This window comes from Schistocerca piceifrons, chromosome 1, assembly GCF_021461385.2.
Source record: "Schistocerca piceifrons isolate TAMUIC-IGC-003096 chromosome 1, iqSchPice1.1, whole genome shotgun sequence".
NCBI lineage: Eukaryota > Metazoa > Arthropoda > Insecta > Orthoptera > Acrididae > Schistocerca > Schistocerca piceifrons.
Genome location: NC_060138.1, coordinates 1,068,695,258 through 1,068,719,632, shown reverse-complemented (window position 1 = coordinate 1,068,719,632; position 24,375 = coordinate 1,068,695,258). Strand labels below are relative to the sequence as shown.

At 43.1% G+C, this 24,375-nt stretch overlaps 1 protein-coding gene across 1 annotated transcript in view; it reads left to right on the top strand.

The window, feature by feature from the left end:
* Window positions 1–24,375, top strand: part of LOC124777688 (ras guanine nucleotide exchange factor P) — an 80,820-nt gene that overhangs the window by 3,331 nt on the left and 53,114 nt on the right. Inside the window, exons 3-4 of the mRNA XM_047253169.1 lie at window positions 4,498–4,624; window positions 10,207–10,309. Coding sequence (XP_047109125.1) covers window positions 4,498–4,624; window positions 10,207–10,309 — 230 coding nt within the window. The remainder of the gene's footprint in view (window positions 1–4,497; window positions 4,625–10,206; window positions 10,310–24,375) is intronic.

Genomic DNA, 24,375 nt, shown 5'->3' with positions numbered 1-24,375 from the left:
GTTGAGAAAAATAAAAATCTACTTCATTTGCTTTTCAGCTTACTGCTTTACCAAAAACTCAAAAAGAAAAACGTTGCAAGTGAAATAGTGCAATTGAAGAGTCTGCTTTACCACGAGAGTACACTGTGGATAAATACTTGATTCTTTTATGTTTGATAATAAAATCTATGGATGAACTCTTACGAGATGGAAACAGAACACTGACACAAAGTAATAATATCGTACTAGATTAATATTATCTTCCTGACTGGCGCCTATTCTTTCTGTTATGTAATGTCTATAAGATCGTTACAGAAAATAAATTCCAGAAGCGTATTTTTAGTCACATTCCTCTAATGTTCGTGAATACCCACATATCAAAACCTAGCCTTGTGTAGCAGAAACCATTGCTTGTTGATACGGGAAAAATAAATAAATACGAGGGCTACTCGGGAAATAAGTTCCGATCGATCGCGAAATGGAAACGACTGTGAAAATGTGATGAATCTTTGCAGAGATGTGTTGGGCAGTGCCTCTTGTATGCCCGTCGATCGCGTCGCGTAGACCTTTTTTGCAGTTCTGAGTACACAGTGAGCACGGAAAGATGCATAAAAAGTAGCGTCTCCTACCAAGTAGAGGGCCTCGTGAGATATTTCGCCTGATGTCATGCAACCCACATAACACAACGGTTACGCGGTCCCTTCTGCAGGGGCAATGAAGATACTTCCGCAGCGTTTCCGATGGGAAGCTTTTGATCAGATCAGCCACAATGCAGCCCGTAACTGGCTGCTCCTCAGTTTCATCTCTGCTCACATGAACCGCTGGCTTCGAAGGCAACATTTTGGCACTGTCAACGAGGCGGCTGCCAGCTGTGACGAGGGAACGGAAAGATGGCACAACTGTACGGCAAATGTCTTCAGTCGGAGCGGTGACTATGTAGAGAAGCGGCGGGAAGGTGTAGCTAACTGTTCCAAATACAACATTTTTGATTTTCACAGTGATTTCCATTTCGGGACCGGACGGAACTTACTTTCCGAATAGCCCTCGTAAACATAAATGTGAGAGCACTATTATAGCCCCTCACGAAACAGTGTGACCGCCGAGGGAATGCACTCACTTTCTGTTTTGACACAGGTTGAGTACTGTGTGTGTGTGTGTGTGTGTGTGTGTGTGTGTGTGTGTGTGTGTGTGTGTGTGTGTGTGTGCGTACGTGATACTGTAGTATAAGTATTTTTTAACACTATTCTCTCCAGTCAAACACTATACAAGGCTGTGCATTCTGCAGTAAAAAATTCTTCCTACTCTTTCTAGAGTTACATACCAATATATATAATAACTACAGCAGATAGAATGATCATTCATGAATAACATTTTCTACATTTTCACCTGTAAATGGATGCTGCTTCCTTCGATAATTCCATGCGTATTTTACACTAGACTGTGCATTATATTTACTGATGAAGTAAATCTTTGAAATTGATTGCAGGCATTTTCATACAGTTTAGCGATATTTACGATGGTAAGCAGAAAAAAATCTGCACAATATTATTATAATTTATTAAAACAGTACAAAAACTACGAAATAATTTTTCAACATTCACCCTGCTTTTCATTGCTTTTGGTCGTTATACAAGCTTACCAAAACTCTCAGAACGAACAGAGGGAAAAAGCGCAAATTGCAGTCTGTTTTCTGTCAAAGGGAGTCTTGTAAATGAGCACGCAGCTTTCTAAGTTGGCTATGAGAAAAGTTTTATTGAGAAAACAATATCTAGACAACGAGCTATTTTCTTCTTGTATAAATCACAAGTTTAAAAAGCGTCAACTGATAGGTGGAGACTGTCGTTCGGAATCAAATAATTATCTATGCGCCATAAATCTAAAAAGCGTCGGAATGAGGTGATGTAACTGCCACACATGCTTCAATAGCTTTACTCACACCACTATTCTTTGGATTTTTTATTAAAGTGGAAAAATAAAATTAATCTAAGTTGTTACAAGTCATTCACATGAAATGACATTAGCTCCAGAACTTAACAACACTTGAAAATGCATTTTACAGGAAACAGAAGCGAGTTCGCTTACGGTGCCTTTAGTTCAGCAAAGCTGGACGTGTTGTGGGAAGTAAGCCAAACCTCGACACCCCCTATCTTGGTGTCTTGCCAGGCAATTAGAGCAGCGGCGTAGGCAAACAAAAGCTGTCGAGGAAGCTTCGCTTGTGTCACTGATCTACGTTCCTACGCAACTTAAATCACACAAATACCGTTCATATCGAGCGTGATAAACGCCACTTCTTTGCTTCGCGACAATGAGCTGCCTCTACTTCTTCTTTTGGTCGCAGGCAACAGAACTAAACTCTGTCCGACCATGTCTCGGAAGGCCCAACGGCACCGATCGACCGCCGTGTCAACCACGGGGCGCCTACGTATGTGGAGACGGACGAGCATGCAGTTAGCACGTCGCTCTCCCATTCGCTGTCAGATTTCGTGACCGAGGCCGCTATATCTCAGTCGAGTGGCTCCTCAATTGATCTCTCAAAGACGGAGCGCCCGGTGCTGGCCAAAAGCGCCCGGCAGACCCGAACGGTCACCCATCCATGTACTAGCCGAGCCCGACAGCGCTTAACTTCGGCGGTCTCACTTTAACCGGTGTTAAAATTGCAATAAGTCCGTTGGATAATCACAGGCAATGCAGCCGATAAATGTTCACGTTCTCGTGTAAATTTTAATTATTTCTGGATGAACGGTGAGAATTCGCTCGGAACAGCAGTTCGTTATAACAGTTTTCCTTGGGGATTTGTGTTATCCATTATCCTGCCAAAAATTAATTCGAATGTACTAGTTGTTTGAAGCCACGTAAATTTAGCCGTTCCAAATGGAAGCATCTTATAGAACCAGTTTCTTCGAAATGACGAGAGTATATTCTAGCTTTTGCAACATTTACAACGTCTCTTCTGCAGCATTTGGACAATCAAATCTTTTGCAAATCTTCATCCTGGGGAAAATCATGAAGCACTGCTCTATTTCATTTTGTGTTAAGGTTGTGAGCATTACGGCCACCAATAGCACAGCTTGCCACTGCCTACACACCGTCAAAACACTCGAACGTTCAAATCATTCACTGGACAAAAGCAACTAACAAGGGAACCTCCCCATCGCACCCTCCTCAGATTTAGTTATAAGTTGGCACAGTGGATAGGCCTTGATAAACTGAACACAGATCAATTGAGAATACAGGAAGAAGTTGTGTGGAACTGTGAAAAAATAAACAAAATATAGAAACTGAGTAGTCCATGGGCTACATAAGCAACATAGTGGACTATTCGAGAATAGGAGCGCCGTGGTCCCGTAGTAGCGTGAGCAGCTGCAGAACGAGAGGTCCTTGGTTCAAGTCTCCCCTCGACTGAAAATTTTACTTTCTTTATTTTTGCATAGTTATTATCTGTCCGTTCGTTCATTGACGTCTCTGTTCACTGTAATAAGTTTAGTGTCTGTGTTTTGCGACCGCATCGCAAAACCGTGCGATTAGTAGACGAAAGGACGTGCCTCTCCAATGGAAACAAAACATTTGATCGCAAGGTCATAGGTCAACCGATTCCTCCACAGGAAAACACATCTGATATATTCTATACGACACTGGTGACGCCATGTGCGTCACATGACAGGAATAAGTTGTCGACCCACTTAACTTGTACACTTGGCGAATGGGTAAAAAGATTTTTCTACCTTTCCCGATTTAGGTTTTCTTGTGGATGTGATAATCACTCCCAAAAAAGTGATGAAAACATAAGAGTTTGTCACATAAACTGAAAATAAAAAATTAAACTTTTCATTCGATGGAAGATTTGAACCAAGGACCTTTCGTTCCGCAGCTGCTCACGTTACCACGAGACCACGGCGCTCTTGCCTTTCTCTTGTCCTTAATGTTGCCTATCTTGCCATGAACTACTCAGTTTGTATATTTTGCTTATTTTTTCACAGTTCCACACAACTTCTACCTGTTTTCTCAATTGATCTGTGCTCAGTTTTTCAAGGCCTATCCACTGTGCCAACTTATAACTAAATCTGAGGGGGGTGCGATTGGGAGGTTCCCTTGTAAGTGAAAACCATAATACTTCCGAAACGATATATTCTCCTACATACGAGCGCCAAGAGTTTCTCAGTGAGGTCATGCGCACTACACCAGAAATGCATTATCTTCTAAACACTGCTTACTGCACCCTGTTTACTGTGCCCTCCACCCACCAGCCCGCCCCCACCACCACCACCACCACCACCACCACCACCACCACTACTACTACTACTACTGCTGATACTACTACTACTACCACCACCTCGAGAAAACTGATATAATGAAGTTGAAACCTGCCAAAATCGAAGAGAACCGTGTCATCTAGCGTTTGGTGATCGCACTAAACCGTACTGCCAACCTAAAGACGATTAGAATGAAAGTGCAGATAGTAATCGATTTAAACTCATAATTTTGTAGGTACAATTTCACGTACCTTTTACCTTGTTCTAGGTTCTGTTGTGATAAAAAACTGGAAACCCCTGAGCCTGGAGAAGATAGCAGAGGGCCCACTTGCCACGGTCGGAGACATCCTGGGCGAACTCAGCACGGTCGCCACGCTACGCATAGAAGTCTACAGGTCAGTATCTCTGTCTGCCTGCCTGTCTGTGGGTGTCGTGCATGTTTCAATCGTTTCTTGATAATAATACTGCGTAAAAGAAACTATACCGCCAGTTGTCGTGTTCTTAATGGAATTCTGAGAGTTAGCAGCAGTCTCTCTCTTTTTCATTTCCGAGTTTCACGTAAAGGCACCAGGCTGTGTGATATTTCATGCAACACATAGTAGTGACAGATGACGTCCGTAGCTATCGTATAGGAAAAGCGAGATTACTTCCATCCGCTTGTGCTGTATATTCCACTTCCGTTGCCAGGTTACTGTGCCACCAAACTACATCACTTCATAATTTACGTTATGCTTAACAATCCAACAGAATTCTGTAATAAGCAGACCGCTTGATTCACCAAGAAAGCTGTTACACGCAAGGTGGTTGTCGCAGCATCTCAAGGTTGTCAGATAGAGTGCCGGTGGTAGAATGGAATTTGTGCTGCAGTATTTTTTCGGCAAAAGGGAAGAGATATGCTGGGATACAGCTACTGATCATCAGACTGTACGTCAACGTCGGCCGTCAAACCCTAAATCTCAGCGTTGTATTTTACGGAGCGATAACATTAAAACTATTTGCGGTAAGTGCGTCCTCCAGGAGGAGATGTTAAGCGCGATTTGGTACGGTTTCGGCACCAGTTTTCCGCTTCCACTTCACACAACAGTCGTCCGTTATGCCCAAACCACAACGGTGTACTGAACAGGCATTGACTTCAGTTACCGATACGAAACATGTACTTATTCGAATCATCTATGGGCTTGATGCAGCAAATTCCGAGGCGCGTCATCTAACACCTTGGTACAATAACAATGTGAAATATCCCACTGTCACTAAACTAAATATCGAATGCAGTACAATTACCAATCTGAAACATCTGTCGATGTAAGGAAGGCAAAAACAGCCATCTAGACTAGGATCTTGTCAAGAGAATAACGTTGTAACTAATAGCAACGTGTGCAGAACGGACAGAAAGCGAAAAAATTTGATGCTGGCCTCACGAAATTGTTAGTTTCGATTTTTTAACTATTTCACGGCTGTTAGGAGCCCGATATTATACAGATGTCGCACTCAATCGGGGAAAGCTGCCCAACACAGCCCGTTTTCTATGTAAGTTTCGTTTTGGAGCACGTGTAACTGGGCGATGAATAATTGTAGGCAATCAGCGGTGGTGAATTAAGGCCGTTGCGGCGTAGCGGAGGTTAGGAAGGCGTGAAAACCACACTCTGAAGACGTCGTACAGGTGGACTACATCCTTGTCATGGTGCTGATCCCGTCTTCACGCTGCGTCTTTGCAAAGACTTTTATTCCTCCTTTTTTTTACAGTCTGCTGGCGGTATCGGACAATCTGAGCCCAGTGCGGTGTGTACCATCTCGGCTATAGTTGTTGGGGAGAACTTTCTCACAGCTCTGGCTACCCGAGCTGAGCCGCTCGCTGCACGACGCAACCTCCGTCGTGAGCGGAGTATCTGCCCACCAATCCCTCATACACGCCATGCTAGTAATGAGTAACAGCTGGGTGTAATGCAACTGTTGCCTCGTATTGCATCCAGGTCGAATCTGATCTCCTTTCAAGAATGGTTGCTTCAAATGTAGCGTTAACGTAAAGACGTAAGCATTTCTAAAGATGGCCTAAATTTATTAAGACAGTTATAGAAAAAATAGCATCCAGTCTTGATTTTCATCTTTTGTGTAATATGCCAAACCTCAACTGGCATTCGCATGATTGCACCACGTAAACAACACGCAAATCGTCACGACAACTTTGGTAATAGTTCAGCCTGACACATTTAGACGAATAATTATCCGTAAACAAGTGCTTAAAATGTGGTTCAGAATGGTGCTTTGCGTTCGGATTTCTAGTCTAGAAAACGCTTCAAGATTCACGTATAATTTTACCACGACTAACCTTCTCGTCTTCCTTAGATTCTAACAGAAAACACGTCATTGCTGTCCGTATCACCTGAAGAAAACTTCCAGGTGGGTCGTAGAAATTTAACACATGAAAATGTGAAGGTCCACCCCATCCGCAAACATATCTTCAAGCATTCTCGCCTAGGAAACCTCACGAATCACTTGGATTACTATCATTGTTGTTAACTTCTTATCGTAGAAACGGGAGACTAAGAAGGAACCATGGGAAACTAGTTTGTTTACAGGACAGGCTATCTACGGAACAGTTCTACGACCTATGTTTGAATATTGATGAAGCCTATGGGACTGAAAGGAAAGATCCAGAGTATAAAAAGGGCAATTTCTAATGGTCTCAGGGTTGTGTGACTGAAAAGAGATTTAAGTACCAGAAGCCCGAAGAAATACGCCGTGCATCTCGCGTAGGACGGCTCAGCAAAGACAAAGAACCGGCTTTCAGGGAGGAAATCAGCATATTTTTCAGCCCACTACGTATGTATCCCATATGGCCGTCTAAATAACGTCGGTCAAATTACATCTGTCACTGATGCTTATACTCTTTCGTGCTTTCCACGATTCATTCGTAAATGGAACGATAACGTACCTTATAATGTGATAATCAAAAATAACCAGTTCTGCACATAGTGAAGCCTTTGGCGCAGCATTTAGATTTATATTACTACTCTGCATTTCACATGTACGCTCTCAAATCAAAACTATCCGGACATCTATTAAGGACATTAACACGGGATATGTCCACCTTTCACCTTTAAGACGCCTTGCACTCTACAAGACACACTTTCAATGAGGGTGTGAATGTCTTCCTGCAGGCCCAAAACGGGGGAGGGCAGTAATGAGGTTCACTTTGTTTAGAACGAAGTCGACAAACAATTGTGAAGAAGTTAACGTCATTGTATCTACAATCCCTATCCGTAATCTAGCAAACGTTTACGAAGATTTCAGTACGTTGCTAGGGGGCATGTCAAAATTGGCAGGGCAGCCCCCGTTGAAACCATGTTATAGCACCAGAATCGGCTCGTCGCCGGATCCGAATGAGAAGTCTCGTCCGTCCACTCGAACGGAGACTTTTTTTTTTCAACACGAACACCGGGATGTTTCTTATTAAAAGTCCACGGTGAATTGTGGACTTATATATACAACTGAGCTATTCAATCTTTAACGAAACCGATGCGGACGAAAATCTACAACCCGCTTATCTTCCGTTGAGAAACTGTGAGCATACGTATTCACACCAGTTTGCAAAGCATTCAAAATAGTCCACTGTTACATTCTTAATACAAATCACCGTAACCTGTTGAGGTGTTGAAGTGTAAACCACGTCACTGTTTAATTTAATTAAATTTACTATAATGCTCACAGCGTCTTAGTTTGCTTGACAAATTGTCCTTAACTGTAATGCTCATCTTTAGATCTTTGTGAATCGAAAAAAATAAATATTGACTTAATTACGGTGTTTTCGCAAACTCAAGCCAAATCTGTGACGATTCAATATTTTATAGGACTTGGAATTAATTCGAAGACTAGGAAAGATTTATAATTAAAGAATGTTGTTCTTCCGTTTAGCTATTAGTCTTCTCCGTGACGGCAGTTTGACAGTATTAACTCACTATAATTGTTTCCGTTATAAACTAGGGACAGAAAGGATGACCTAATTGCTGTAATTTTCATGAACCAGAGTCTATTAAATAGTTCCGAGATTACATAACTTCATATTTTCTTTGTGATTTCGAGACGATGGTTGTAGAATATGAGTAAAGTTTATCGTCATCAACATATCATCATCAACAACAAGCATCACCATCCACAAAATTAGTTTTTTTAATTCATTCACTAAAATAAATTAAGTAAATATTCCAAAATTCGAATCAGGAATAACTGCCAACATGAATAACTTAGAAGTAGATATCCTCGGTGAAGCTTGAATCACTTAATAAAGACAAGTCTTCCAGTCCTGTTAGTATATCAGATTCCTTTCAGATGATACAATACTCCCTGCGCTTATCAGTGATATACAGGACCTCGCTCAACAAAAGATCCGCACAAAAAGACCGGAAAGTTGCACAGGGCACACTAGTACTCAAGAAAGGAAATAGGAGGATTTCGATGAATGTAGACTCATATCAATGACGTCAGTTTGCAGTAGGATTATGAAATCTTTACTGTGTTCGAACATTACGAATTATCTTGAGGGGAAACTACTGACTCACAGTCAGCACGAATTCGGAAAAAATAACACAACTAGCTCTTTATTCTCACAAAGTAATTAGTAGGCCTACTATCGACACTGGATCTTAAACAGAATCCGTATTTCTAGATTCCCAGAAGGCTTTTGACACCGTTCCTAACAAGAAACTTTAAACCAAACTGCGTATCTATGAGGTATCGTTTCCGTTGTGCGACTGGATTCATGATTTCCTATCAGAAAGCTCACAGTTATAAGTAACGACGGAAAATCATCGAGTAAAACAGAAGCGATATACGGCGTTCCCCAAGAAAGTGTTACAGGCCTTCCGCTGTTTCTAATCTATATAAACAATTTAGGAGACTATCTGAGCAGTCCTCTTAGAATATTGACAGATGATGCTGTCGTTTACTGCATAATGAAGTTATCAGAAGATAAAAACCAATTGCAAAATGGTTTAGACAAAATACCTGTATGGCGAGAGAAGCGGTAATTATTTCTGAATAAGAAGAAGTGTGAGGCGGTCCGCATCAGCACGAAGAGAAATCCGTTAAATTTCGGTTACACGAATGTAAGGGCTGTCAATTCGACTAAATAACTAAGAATTACAATTATTAACAAATTGAAATGGAAATATCACACAGACAATGCCATGGGGAATGCAAACCAAAGCCTGCGTTTTATTGGCGGAACCCTTACAACAGGTCTACTAAAGAGATTGCTTGCACTATGCTTGTCTGTCGTCTCTTAGAGTATTGTTGTGTGGTATGATCTTACCTGATAGGGTTAACGGAATACGTCGAGAAAGTCCAGAGGAGGTCAGCTGGTTTCGTATTATCGAGAAATAGGGGATATAAGCGAGTTAGGGTACGAATCATTAAAACAATGGCGTTTTTCGTTGCGGCGAGATCTTTTCACGACGTGTCGGTCACCAGTTTTCTTTTCTGAAGGTGAAAATATTTTATTGTTGACAACCTAAACAGGGAGAAATTGTAATAAGAGAAATCAGAGCTCGCAGAGAAATATTTAAGTGATCATTTTTCCCACGCGCTGTTAGAGTGTGGGAGGGCAGAGATAAACACCCATGTTTTAGTCATTTACTGTTTTTAATGTAGGAAAATCCTTCCTTCGTCCATTGGTCATGCATCCGCCTCCATTAGTCGCCAATAGACTCAAAGTTACGTTGCCCCGCACGCGCCTCTCCCCCTTTCGGTCAGAGTGCAAGAGATCACAGTCGGTGCCACATCAGCGTGTCCGCGCTTAAGCTACGTACGCTACATTCCACTTATCAGCACACACCATTGCCAGCATAACTCAACAGCGAAGCTGAAGGTAGTCACATCGTTAATGTGGTGTAAACAGTCTTTCATTGCCGTCGAAACCTTTCGTCTTTAGCGACAAGGTAATTGCATTCGACGTGTGACAGCGAGCCGTGTTCTGTTCCAGGGCGCGGCCCACCGTGATGTCCGAGATAAAGGACAAGCTGTTGCGTCTGCTGCTACTCCACTCGCACACGATGCTGGCGTCCAGCGGCTGCCCGCTCGACGAGGTAAGTCTGTCGCCCTCAATGTGCGCTTAAAAGTTGTTGTGTAAAGGTGATAGAGTAACAAACGTCGAAACTTAACCCACACACCAGTTCTAAGCGCCTTAGCAGCACCAGACTTAACAGTGGTCATACATTTTTCCGTAGCCGGCCGTGGTGGTCGAGCGTTTCTAGGCGCTACAGTCTGGAACCGCGCGACCGCTACGGTCGCAGGTTCGAACCCTGCTTCGGGTATGGATGTGTGTGATGTCCTTAGGTTAGTTAGGTTTAAGTAGTTCTAAGTTCTAGGGGACTGGTGAGCTCAGAAGTTAAGTCCCGTAGTGCTAAGAGCCATTTGAACATTTTTCCGTATTTCAAGAGAGCTTCCATTCATTACGCCAAATGGAAATTTTGTCCAAGCCCATTTGCATTTTCTCATTGTTGTACAATAATATTTTCCAGTAGACTATGGCATACTCAGATAACACACTAACAGAGCTGTACTACTGATAAATCGTTTGTTTACACTGCTTGACAAAAAAAATTTAAAAAAAGTGATATTGTTTCAGTGATTATAAAATCAAGTTAAACTTTCAAAGAACTACACAGTAAGAGTCGTATTATCAGTTTATAAATACTACGTTGCTTCCAACCCCCCGCCCTCCCCCCCCCCCCCCCCCCCCCCCCCCGCTCCCACCCCTTTGGCGTGGATGATGTATGCACTCATTCGGTTCGGTTGGGAACGGTGCCATTTAGACATACCCATGACTGTTGTAAATGGTTGTTGAAGTTCTGGATACTGGCACTGCTGGTCCCAAACATATTGTATCCGGGATGTATCTGGGAATCTTGCTGGCCACGGGAGTAGCTCAGCATCGCACAGACAGTTCATAACAAGTGCCATTTGTGGACGAGCATTGCCAACTCCACGATACTATCGAATGAGAGGTAACACATGAGGGCTCTGGACTGCCTTGATGTACCGTTGTGGCGTCGAAGTTTACATGCAGCCGTGACCTGAAGTCACACCCAATGACTCCTCAAACCATAACGACAGCAAAACATAGCTGCGCGTCTCGAGCCCTCTTCTCATGTCGGCTCCATACTTGCCGACGATGTCATTCGGAATGTTGCAGAACTGCGATTTATTGCTGATCACAATCGACGTATTCATCAGTACTCCATGTGGGATCAATCCAAACAAAGCAATTTGTGTCGTGTTAGCGGCATGCCTATGCGTGGGACGGTAATTCAATGCTGCTGCTTCTGTGCAGCCAATGGTGCTGGATGACACACTTTTTCTCGAACTACAGGCGCAGTGGTGCAAGTGTCAACGATATGCTTGGTGGTCAATACGGAGGCGTTACCTTGTGGTCAGACGTGATCGACCGAAGTCTGAAGGAGGAGTCTGCCTACCGTCACGTTCCCAAGCAGTCCATCATCAGCCACTCTCACATCTGAACGCCCCACATTTCCGGATACTGCACGTGTCCAATAGCCAGCCAAATGGAGACCCACAATGACGACTTTTGAAACACTCTCAGTTACTGTTAACGTTGCGACAAGGTGCAGTTATCTGTCTACGAGGCCTCGCAACAACACTGAACGGGACACCAGTAATGCAGTCTAATGGTCGTTCCACCTTTCATAGAGAATTTCATCTCTAATCACTTACATACTCGCCGAAGGTGTGTTCATGTACGAAGTTACATTGACTTACATACTCGCCGAAGGTGTGTTCATGTACGAAGTTACATTGACATCCGACCATGTCCTCTGGATGCTTCATTATTTTTTGTGTATGGTGATGTTTACTTACACACTGTATGTTCTATTTCACTTCATTGGGGGACACCCGATGTTACTTCTGCTACTATTGAATGTTTGCCGTTCAGTATAACTTATTGAGTGCTGTTAGTCAAATATATTTTGAGCCAGTCACATATCTGCGAAGATACTCTGTATGATTCTATATTACTTAGCAGTCGACGATGTGATGCAATGTCTAGTAACTTTTAGAAATCTAGGAAGTAGGAATGTATTTGTTCGCCTGCGTTTACTGTTTACAGCATACCACGTCTGAACAGTAAGGAAGTTGTCTTTCACACGAGTGATTTTCCCGAATCAGTTGCTATCCTTTGAGAGAAATTTGTTTTCCGTCCAGGAACGTCATAATGTCAGACTTTACAGTATGGTCTAAAATAAGAAGATCCAAAGGAAAGCGAGGCGCTTCGTCTCGGAATTGCTAAGTAAGCTTGAAAACGTTACAGAGACGCTCAAGAAATTCCGAAAAGCTATAAGAGACATGGTGCCTTTCATGGACAGGTAGGCAACATTTTGCTATTTCCAACATACATGTTGCGAAATAGCCATCAACGGAATTCTGGTCCATTCGGAGGCTTATCTCCAACTGTGTTTCTCGCACTGCAATCGCTGACGCATGAGGTAATGGGGGACAGTGATTCTAGTACTCGAAGTAACCCATTCTAAACACTGTGAGATGGTCTGTGGAGTACAGATGTAGGTGGAAAGATGTAGCTCCTGCTTTTGTCAATGAACTATTTGAACATTACTCAGAAGAGGTATGGAGCAAGCATGGATAGTCTAATCTGAGTCACCAAATGTAGATTTGAACCACGCTTTTCCAATAAATAAATAAATAAATAAATAAATAAATTCCGAGTCAGAGGCTTTATTATTTATCTCCTTCCTGTATGGGTATTTGCTCCTAGAGGGCAGACTGCAACCCCATGGCTCCTCTGTGTACGGCCCTCGTCTATTAATTAAACCCCGGCAGCAGACTAATGCGCTGTAGTGTCGGCGCGGATTATCGCTCTATCTGGAATTTACTGATGCCGGATTCCGTGTGTACAGAAGAATTAAACTTCCTCCCACAGGCGCCGCCGGAAATCCCGCCTCCGTAATCCTTCGTGTGTGTGTGTGTGTGTGTGTGTGTGTGTGTGTGTGTGTGTGTGTGTGTGTGTGTTGGGATGCCGCTCAATGAGATTCACACAGCTGCATGCGTTTGTTCGAAGGATACAACTGCGCTTCGTAACCAGCCACTGTTGGGCCAAGCTTTTAATTGTAACTAGCGTCAGACTTGGTATTCGCTGAGGCCCAGATTTCGATACTGATCTTAATTCCTTCGAATCTTCACGGGGTTCCTGGAGAATATCGGTCTAATCGAGGTGTATTTGGAGAAACTGAAACAAGCTGGCATTTACGGTCGCTCCAAAATTGCCAAAAAATTATTCCAGCGTGTTGATTCAACCGATACCGAGATGGTAAAACATAATCTGTACTTCACAGACTGCTTGCTCACAGACAACTCGTCTCCATTCGTTATTGGCGGCATTGCGATGTACGTCAGCTATTGTTTCCGTTAATTATTTCAAACAAATGTGTGATAATTTTGCCAAAAGGGAATGTCCGAGACCGTGGCAATCCTATCCAACTGAGGCATTTCACCCCTAACGACCTCGCGGTTATCTGTAAAAATAATGTGTGACGGATGTCAAGTGAAGACATGCTTCATAAGTCATTAAAACATTCTTCAGAAGTTCCGTAAACGCTTGGACCTCTTTCCAAGAAAAACAAGAAGGAAGGAAGACCTCTATCAAATAGTACTAACAGGGAATATTGAACGTATACAGAGAAGGAAGGGACGAATGGTCACAGTTTGTCACTGGGACATGTGAGAGAGATGCTGAGAAAACTGAACTGGCAGACACTTGAAAATGGACGCAAATTATCCCGAGAAAGGTTACTTTCAAAGTTTAAAAGATCCGGCTTTAAATGATGACTTCAGGAGTATTCTACAAGCCCCCCCTTCCCCCCCCCCCCTTCGTATTGTGCCCGCAGGGATCGCAAGTACAATATTAGATTAATTACAGCTCGCAGAGATGCGTTTCAACACTCATTCTTCCGCTCGCCATACGTGAATGGAACGAGTAGAAGCCCTAATAACTACTTCAATGGGAAGTACCTTCTGCCATACACTTGACAGTGGTTCAGAATGTGTGGACGTGGTTGCTGATTCAAATACAGATATAGAACGACTAGACCCGTAGAGATGGTGTTCAGCGAGAATGTTACTGGAAATTAACCGTGCTGTTGACAAAGGAACGACGCAGCATTCAGGTTCGTGATTTGGGGAACCCACAGAGATCGCTTATCTATACTGCGAGACAGGAAGTTGAGCTATTCTCTTATGGAATGTAAGTTAAAGTCTTAACGAATGTACAACCTATCTCGGTGATGTCTTTTCTCTAGAAACTTCAAATGGGCTCTAGATTGCTTAGTAGTTAATTATGAATCGACTTTCATCATATTAGGTTGAGGAGGCAGTTGTTGCCGCTTAACCTTTGCCTGTTAGGCTGTGTAGACCTCAGAAACATCAGATGAGACCGACGATATCAAGAACATAAAATATGTTGTTTCCTATCCGCGTTCTGCTCAATATACACTCCTAGGAATGTCGAGCATACAGTTTTACGTATTTCTTTCCATCTGTACTATACTTTTGTTTATTGTGATATAGCCTGTCGTGTACAAGTAGAGCCGGCCGCATTTACCGAGCAGTTCTAGGCGCTTCAGTCCGGAACCGCGCCGCTGCTACGGTCGCAGGTTCGAATCCTGCCTGAGGCACGGGTGTGTGTGATGCCCTTAGGTTATTTGGGCTTAAGTATTTCTAAGTCTAGGGGACTGAGAACCTCAGATGTTAAGTCTCATAGTGCTCAGAGCCATTTGAACCATTTTGGACATGCAGAGAATTAAATGAACTGTGTTTTTTTCTGAATGTAAGTGATAAGCCTCCTACAGAGAACCAAAGAATAATGTTTCTGAATATCTCTTCTATTGTTCTATCTGTTGCGCCTCACTGCAACGATTCATTACAATCCCTGTTCATAATAAAGAGCAGAAATTCTGCTTTTTTTAGAGCAGAGTGGAAAATCACTACTACACATAAAAAGGAGGACACAATACTGAAACTTGTGGATCAGCAGTAGTAGTTTGGCCGCACCCAGAAGAAGATACACCATGAAAATGTTATAATGTTTCTAATATGACTCGTTGCTTACTATCACTTAAGCATGAAGTGAACGATTTTGTCATTGTACGCTGAAAGCCATTGTGTATGACTTCATACACAACAGCGGGCTACAGAGTGAGGTGGCAACTGTTCTCGGAGCAAACTGGACAGGAGCAGAAGTGATTAGTTAACGCAATACGCAGAGGTTTTAATTAACTGTTAATTCTCGAATCTTACGAAGACTGATTACAAATAATGCAGCAAAAGAGAGTCTAGCTCATACAATAGCAACTAGGATGAGGCTCATTCTACTAAATATGAATCATAGTGTCACTTCGCAGTGACTCCAAATGTAAGTGGGCTGAGCGGCTGCCACTGGCTATCCTGTATTGCGGCGGCAGATGGTGCTCGTAATACAGAGCTGGTGGAGGTCTGAAGGCACGCTGCATAGCGTCTTCTTGATCCCGTGCGACACTGTCAGCATCAGAAGGAAACTTGGCGTTCTGTTACAAACCTTGATATGCTGTGGCATGATACCACAGCCTTAACCATTCAGTTTCTTCAGAAGAACGTGCTTATGACTCCCCACTGACAATAATTGTCTTCCGTTGTATTAGATGCAGATGGATACTTGTCATGTGATATCTCGGCCTTAGTTTAGTGAATATCAGTCATCCTGTTCTATTACTTGCCTGGTTGAATGAGCTGAAGACACCTGATCATCGGTTTATCATGGACCGCACTCCAGATGCTGAAGCGGTATGTATGTCTCTGTGTGTTAGGCGCTCTTTGTGTTCTTACTACCCGGCTACATTAGTGGGGCACATCGCTTTCCATCGCGTTTGCAACCTCAGCCGCGCCGTCCGCTACGGTGTGATTAAAGACGGAGACCCCGGTATCGCGACATCGGCTCTCGCGCGCCACAAATACCCCTGTTTCGGCAGTATTTCGTGCTAATCCCCTTAGCTGGCGCTCTCCGTCGCGGCCTTTATTGTCGCAAAATTGAGGCGATTTGCAGCGGAGGAGGCGGCGGGCGCCTTCCGGAACGGAAACACTGTACGCCTTCGGCCGCGCTGCGAAATCAATTAACACCGCTCGCGGGCGCCACTGTTCAAGATGGTTTCCGGGAGTGCGCGTACGCTGTCTCTCTCTCTCTCTCTCTCTCTGTCTGCCTCTCTCTCGCTCTCTCTTACGCCTGCAGAAGAATCCGCGCCGACTCCCGGCTTCCGCAGACACGCATAGCTCTTTTGATCTTATTAATGCTACGAAATAATACCTCGTAATCTTATTAAAAGCGAGGTTACTCGGCAATCCCTTTTGCCGGTAATATCTGCCGTATTAGCGCTCGCCCCTCCCCCACGGCCTCCCCCTCCCGCCCCCCGCCTCCCACTCGCGGTGCTTCGCGCTCCTTCGCCCTCTCGCCGCCCTGCAGGAGACACCGGCTGTGTGCCGGGCCTCACCTCGCGGCTAAGCCGCCGTGAATGCAACGAAACCGCACTCCTACCTGTTCTTATTTCTGCTCCGCTCGCTCGTCTTATTTCGTTAATGAGCGGGCCTTGTAATGCTAATTACCGGAATCTGCGATGCGTTCAGCGCCGCGGAGCACATTAGCGGCTCCTCTCGCTTATGACGTGCCGGCGCGAGGATTATACGGCCGGGAGCCGACCTGCTAGTCTGCAGCTTAGCGCTCAGGTGACGGCAGCGGCGGCGGCAGCTGCTTGCCGCTCCCAGTACTTCCTACCCGCGTCGGTCTTTACGTCGCACAGCCGGTTGCACAAGGCGGGAAAATATTTTGTGTGCGCAGATTACAAGGTGCTCCCCTCAGCGACTGTCGATACTGCAGAATGATTAAAATAACACCAAAGACGAATTCGGATCAAGAGCTGCTGGAACACGAGTAACTTAAAAATAGATATTCTCGATGCAGCGAAGCGACTCAAATCACGAAATAAGTCTTCTGGTCCAGATTGCATATCGTTTAGGGTCCTTTCAGGGTATGTTGATATAATATTATGAAAGTTATAAATGCGAAAGTTAAGTGCGTGTGCTAATACTACCCGACCACGATATCATGGCACTTGGTCTTCCGTGGCGGTTATCGGAAACAAGTACAGTTGCGGCGAAGGAAAACGCGTCGCACTTTGAATGCTTTCAGGGCAATTGCGCATATACTCTCAAGTGGCTCAGCATGTCCTCCTGAAATATTGCGATAAAGGCTCACGATAAGCCGACCAACGCGCCGAGACTCCCAGGTGCAATAATATTGTGATCGACTAATACACTACTGGCCATTAAAATTGCTACACCACGAAGATGTCGTGCTACAGACGCGAAATTTAACCGACAGAAAGAAGATGCTGTGATATGCAAATGATAAGCTTTTCAGACCATTCGCACAAGATTGGCACAGATGGCGACACCTACAACGTGCTGACATGAGGGAAGTTTCCAACCGATTTCTCATACACATACAACAGTTGACCAGCGTTGCCCGGTGAAACATTGTTGTGATGCCTCGTGTAAGGAGAAGAAACACGTACCATCACGTTTCCGACTTTGATAAATGTTGGATTGTAGCCTATCGCGATTGTGGTTTATCGTATCGCGACATTGCTGCTCGCGTTGGTCGAGCTCCAATGACTGTTAGAAGACTATGGAATCGGTGGGTTCAGGAGGGTAATACGGAACGCCGTGCTGGATCCCAATGGCCTCGTATCTCTAGCAGTCGAGATGACAGGTATCTTATCCGCATGGCTGTAACGGATCGTGCAGTCACGTCTCGATCCCTAAGTCAACAGATGGGGATGTTTGCAAGACAACAACCATCTGCACGAACAGTTCGACCACGTTTGCAGCAGCATAGACTATCAGCTCGGAGACCATGGCTGAGGTTACCCTTGACGCTGCATCACAGACAAGAGTGCCTGCTATGGTGTACTCAAAGACGAACCTGCGTGCACAAATGGCAAAACGTCATTTTTTCGGATGAATCGAGATTCTGTTTACAGCATCGTGATGTTCGCATCCGTGTTTGGCGACATCGCGGTGAACGCACATTGGGAGCGTGTATTCGTCATCGCCAAACTGGCGTATCACCCGGCATGATGGCATGGGGTCCCATTGGTTACACGTCTCGGTCACCTCTTCGCATTGACGGCAATTTGAACAGTGGACGCTACATTTCAGATGTGTTACGATCCGTGTCTCTACCCTCCATTCGATCCCACCGAAACCCTACATTTCAACAGGATAATGCACGACCGCATGTTACAGGTCCTGTACGGTCCTTTCTAGATACAGAAAATGTTCGACTGCTGCCCTGGCAAGCACATTGTCCAGCTCTCTCACCAATTGAAAACGTCTGGTCAATGGTGGCCGAGCAACTGACTCGTCACAATAAGCCAGTCACTACTCTTGATGAACTGTGGTATCATGTTGAAGCTGCATGGGCAGCTGTACCTGTACACGCCATCCAAGCTCTGTTTGACTCAATGTCCAAGCGTATCAAAGCCTTATTACCGCCAAAGGTGGTTGTTCTGGGTACTGATTTCTCAGGATCTATGCACCCAAATTGCTTGAAAATTTAATCACATGTCAGTTCTAGTATAATATATTGGTCCAATGAATACCCGTTTATCATCTGCATATCGTCTTGGTGTAGCAATTTTAATGGCCAGATGTGTAATATTATGAAAGTTATAAATGCGCAAGTTAATAAGTGCGTGTGCTAATACTTCCGGACCACGATATTATTTCACTTGTTCTTCCGTGGCGGTTATCGGAACCAGGTGGTGACATTACTCCAACAAGTATAGTTGCAGCGAAGGAAAACGCGTCGCACTGTGAATGCTTTCAGGGCAATTCTGCATGTTCTATCAAGTGGTTCAGCATGTCCTACTGAAATATCGCGATAAAGGCTCATGATAAGCCGACCAAAGCGCCGACATTCCCAGGTGCAATAATATTGTGATCCACTAATATGTTTGTTACTGTTTCACACTGAAACACGGCTGGACGAATTTGGATGAAATCTTGAATGGAGATAGGTTATACCCTTCCTTATATTTAACTACCTATAATAGGGGAGGGGGCGGGGTAAAAAAGAAATACAGCCCACGACATGCGAATATCAATAGTTCATTCATCCAATATTTCAGAATGATGGTATTTAGTCACTTACAACAAAGTTTATACATAGTATTAAACCTTTATAAAGCTGCTTCTCGCTGACAACCCTCGCATAATTATAAGAGGAAAAAGTTTTTCGATTACTACGTTTTTGCCATTCATGCAATAAAACTACCGTATGATGGATGGCGTTTTAATTTGTTACTTCCTTACTACTTACTGTATTAGGGACACACGTTGCAGACAGTATTCACATGTACCACTGAATGCACCAGAAAAATTATATCATTGTACGACTCATAGTTCAGGTGGTATGACGTCATGAACACTGAGATGCGTAAAACACAGCCGCATCATGTAAGACGTTAAAATGTATTACTTCTTTGCTACTCACTCTGATCGCAGTACATTTCACGGACAGTATCCACATATATCACCGACGTGACTGCGTGTGAGATCGCTCTCTAAGTTTTCATCTATTTTTAGTTTTCAGATATATATTTTAACTGTTTTTGCGATAATATTTACTATGTAAGTGACTTATTAGTGGTTTCTTCATTCACCTCTGCATTTCGTGTGTTGTGGCCTGATATTTGTGAGTGTTTCGTATCGAGCAACTTAACCTCTTACCCGTGTTTACATTCCGCGCTGACCAGTTGCAGCTGTAGCGGCGCATCGAAAGCTAAGTACTAATTAATTGTTTGTGTATAGTAGTTTATTTAGGAACTTTAGTAGTTTTCAACCGGTGTTCTTGGTGTTTTCCAGTGAAATAACTTCAGAAGAAATTTTTGCGAACTGCTTTCAGTTTCGTTACTGTCATTAGGCGTTTGATTTTCTTTCTGTGTTAGTATTTTGTTATATTCTCATTTGTTGTTGATTAATACTGTCAATAATAGTAGTTACTTCCCTTGTAGAGCAAGTTTGTGATAATTGTAGTCAGTTTTTAACATCTTCTTACTGTAGTAGCGGAACTTAGATAAAGTTGTTTTCTTGTTTCAATAATTGTAAAATTTTACCATGAGTGAGAAGTGTGGGCTTTGCCGTAGGTTCGTGAGTAGTGGATTGCGGTGTGAGACTTGTTCGAAGTATTTTCACTGGGGGGAATGCAGTGGGGAAGCCAGTGGGCATTCTGGTGAGATCCTCTCCTGGAACTGCAGGTTATGTAGCAAGAGTAAGTTGATAGAGGAGCAGGAGCGTAAGATCTGTGCCCTTCAGGTGCAGTTGAAAAACGCACAGGAGGAGCTAGATAGGATGAGGAGGGAGAAGGGGGTTGGGGAATGGGAGCTGGCTGTTGGCAAGAGATCTGCTAGGAGAAGGAGATTTTCAGATAGTTTTACTATTGGTGTTTGTAATAGATATGACCAACTGTCAGAGTCTAGTGGAGAGGAATCTCTAGTAGCTGTAGATGTAGGAAGTATGCAGCAGACCTCAGCAGTTACGGTGGCTAGGACAGTTGCAAAGTCTAAGAGAAAGAAGAAGGTTCTGCTGTTAGGTAGTTCTCATGGTAGAGGTGTAGGCCAGCAGTTGCAGGAAGTTTTGGGGAGTGAGTACCAGGTCACCAGCATTGTGAAGCCTAATGCAGGATTGGCTCAGGTGACTTTTAACATAGGGGGGTTATGTAGGGATTTTACTAAAGAGGATCAGGTAGTGATTGTGGGTGGGGCTGGTAATAGTATTGATAGGGATGGGAAGTATGACATAGATGGTGACCTGGAAAAGATAGCCACTCAGACTGGCAACACGAATGTGCATTTCGTGGAACTGTTTCAGCGTCACGATCGGCCTCATCTTAATATAGCCGTCAGGCGTAATAACATGAGACTTGGGGGTGCGCTGATGACAGAAGGCATGAGTCACATTTCAGTGGTGTCGGTGGAGTCTATCAGTAGGACGGGTTTCACCAGACATGGCCTGCACCTCAACAGGTATGGGAAGGGGAGGTTGGCAAAACTTATAGGTGACAGCATAGGTGGGGGTGGTGGGATCACTCATGGGAAAATTCCGGTAGTTGTGGGTGTTAGAGCTGTACCTTTTTTAGATTGAAGTCAGCTGATAGGTATTTCTGCTTAAGGGAAGTCTCTCTAACAAAGAAACCACTTTCTACAAAGCTTGGGTATCCGATTAATGAGGGAATTAGTATATTTCATCAAAATATACAAGGTATTCGAGATAAAGTTAGTGAACTGCTTATAGATGTTGACTCTGAAATTATTGGTATATCTGAACACTTCTTAAATAAGGAGATAATTCAGAGACTTCCTTTACCAGGATACAGGTTGGCTGGCAGCTTTTCTAGGAGCTCTTTGCGGTGTGGGGGAGTAGCCATGTATGTGAAAAACGGTATCCCATTTGAGTCAATTGATGTTTCAAAGTACTGCACTGAAAAGGTGTTTGAATGTTGTGCAGGTGTGGTTAAATTTAGTGGAGCTAAACTTCTTACTGTTGTTATTTATAGATCCCCAGACTCCGATTTCACAACATTTTTGCTAAAGCTAGAGGAGGTTCTTGGTTCACTTTATAGGAAATACAAAAAGTTAGTTATATGTGGTGACTTCAATATTAATTGTATAAGTGATTGTGCAAGGAAAAGGATGCTGGTAGACCTCCTTAATTCATATAATCTTATGCAAACCGTATTCTTTCCAACGAGAGTGCAAGGGAACAGTAGAACAACCATAGACAATATTTTTGTTCATTCGTCATTATTAGAAGGGCATTCTGTTAGCAAAAAAGTGAATGGCCTTTCAGATCATGATGCACAAATTTTAAGTCTAAAAGATTTTTGTGCTTCAACACATGTTAAATATAGTTACCAACTTTTTAGGAAAGCTGATCCAGTTGCTGTACAGACTTTTGTAAACCTTATCAAGGAACAAGATTGGCAAGATGTTTATAGTGCTGATACAGTAGACGATAAATATAATGCTTTCCTCAAGACTTTTCTCGTGCTCTTTGAAAGTTGCTTTCCGTTAGAACGTTTAAAACAGGGTACTAGCACAAACAGGCAGCCTGGGTGGCTGACTAAAGGGATAAGAATATCTTGTAGAACAAAGTGGCAATTATATCAAAACGTTAGAAACAGTCAAAATCTAAATGCAGCAGCCCATTACAAACAGTATTGTAAGGTGCTTAAAAAAGTTATTAGGAAGGCAAAAAGTATGTGGTATGCAGATAGAATAGCTAAGTCTCAGGATAAAATTAAAACCATATGGTCAGTCGTAAAGGAAGTGGCTGGTCTGCAGAGACAGGTCGAGGATATAGAATCAGTGCGTAGTGGGGATGTCCGTGTTGCTGATAAGTCGCATATATGTACAGTACTTAATAATCACTTTCTGAATATAGCAGGTGAACTAAATAGAAACCTAGTCCCAACAGGGAATCATATAGCGCTCTTAGAAAAAAGTGTTCCGAGACTGTTACCTGAAATGCTCCTCCATGATACTGACAAGAGGGAGATTGAGTTAATAATTAAATCACTAAAGACCAAGAACTCTCATGGATATGACGGGGTATCTAGCAGAATACTGAAGTATTGTTCCACGTATATTAGCTCAGTACTTAGCCATATCTGTAACTTTTCCTTTAGCAGTGGTCGGTTTCCTGACCGATTAAAGTACTCGGTAGTGAAGCCACTTTATAAAAAGGGAGACAGGGATAATGTTGACAATTATAGACCTATTTCTATGCCATCGGTGTTTGCTAAAGTTATCGAGAGGCTTGTATATACAAGGTTACTGCAGCATTTAAATTCACATAATTTGCTGTCAAATGTACAGTTTGGTTTTAGAAATGGCTTAACAACTGAAAATGCTATATTCTCTTTTCTCTGTGAGGTTTTGGACGGATTAAATAAAAGGTTGAGAACGTTAGGTGTTTTCTTTGATTTAACGAAGGCTTTTGACTGTGTTGACCACAAAATATTACTGCAGAAGTTGGAACATTATGGAGTAAGGGGAGTAGCTTACAATTGGTTCGCCTCCTACTTTAAGAACAGAAAGCAGAAGGTAATCCTCCGCAATATTGAGAGTGGTAATGATGTTCAGTCCCAATGGGGCACTGTTAAATGGGGCGTTCCCCAAGGGTCGGTGCTGGGGCCACTGCTGTTCCTTATTTATGTAAATGATATGCCTTCTAGTATTACAGGTGATTCAAAAATATTTCTGTTTGCTGATGACACCACCTTGGTAGTGAAGGATCTTGTGTGTAATATTGAAACATTATCAAATAATGTAGTTCATGAAGTAAGTTCGTGGCTTGTGGAAAATAATTTGATGCTAAATCACAGTAAGACTGAGTTTTTACAGTTTCTAACCCACAATTCAACAAGAACTGACATTTTAATCAGACAGAATGGGCATGTTATAAGCGAGACGGAACAGTTCAAGTTCCTAGGCGTACAGATAGATAGTAAGCTGTTGTGGAAAGCCCATGTTCAGGATCTTGTTCAGAAACTAAATGCCGCTTTATTTACCATTAGAACAGTATCTGAAATAAGTGACATTTCAACACGAAAAGTAGTATACTTCGCATATTTTCATACGCTTATGTCATATGGTATTATTTTTTGGGGTAATTCTTCTGATTCAAAAAGGGTATTTTTGGCTCAAAAACGGGCTGTTCGAGCTATGTATGGTGTAAGTTCGAAAACCTCTTGTCGACCCCTATTCAATAGTCTGGGAATTTTGACATTGCCCTCACAGTATGTATTTTCTTTAATGTCGTTTGTTGTTAGCAATATTAGCTTATTCCCAAGAGTTAGCAGCTTTCACTCAGTTAATACTAGGCAGAAATCAAATCTGCATGTGGAATGCACTTCCTTGACTCTTGTGCAGAAAGGAGTGCAGTATTCTGCTGCATCCATTTTCAATAAGCTACCACAAGAACTCAAAAATCTTAGCAGTAGCCCAAACACTTTTAAGTCTAAACTGAAGAG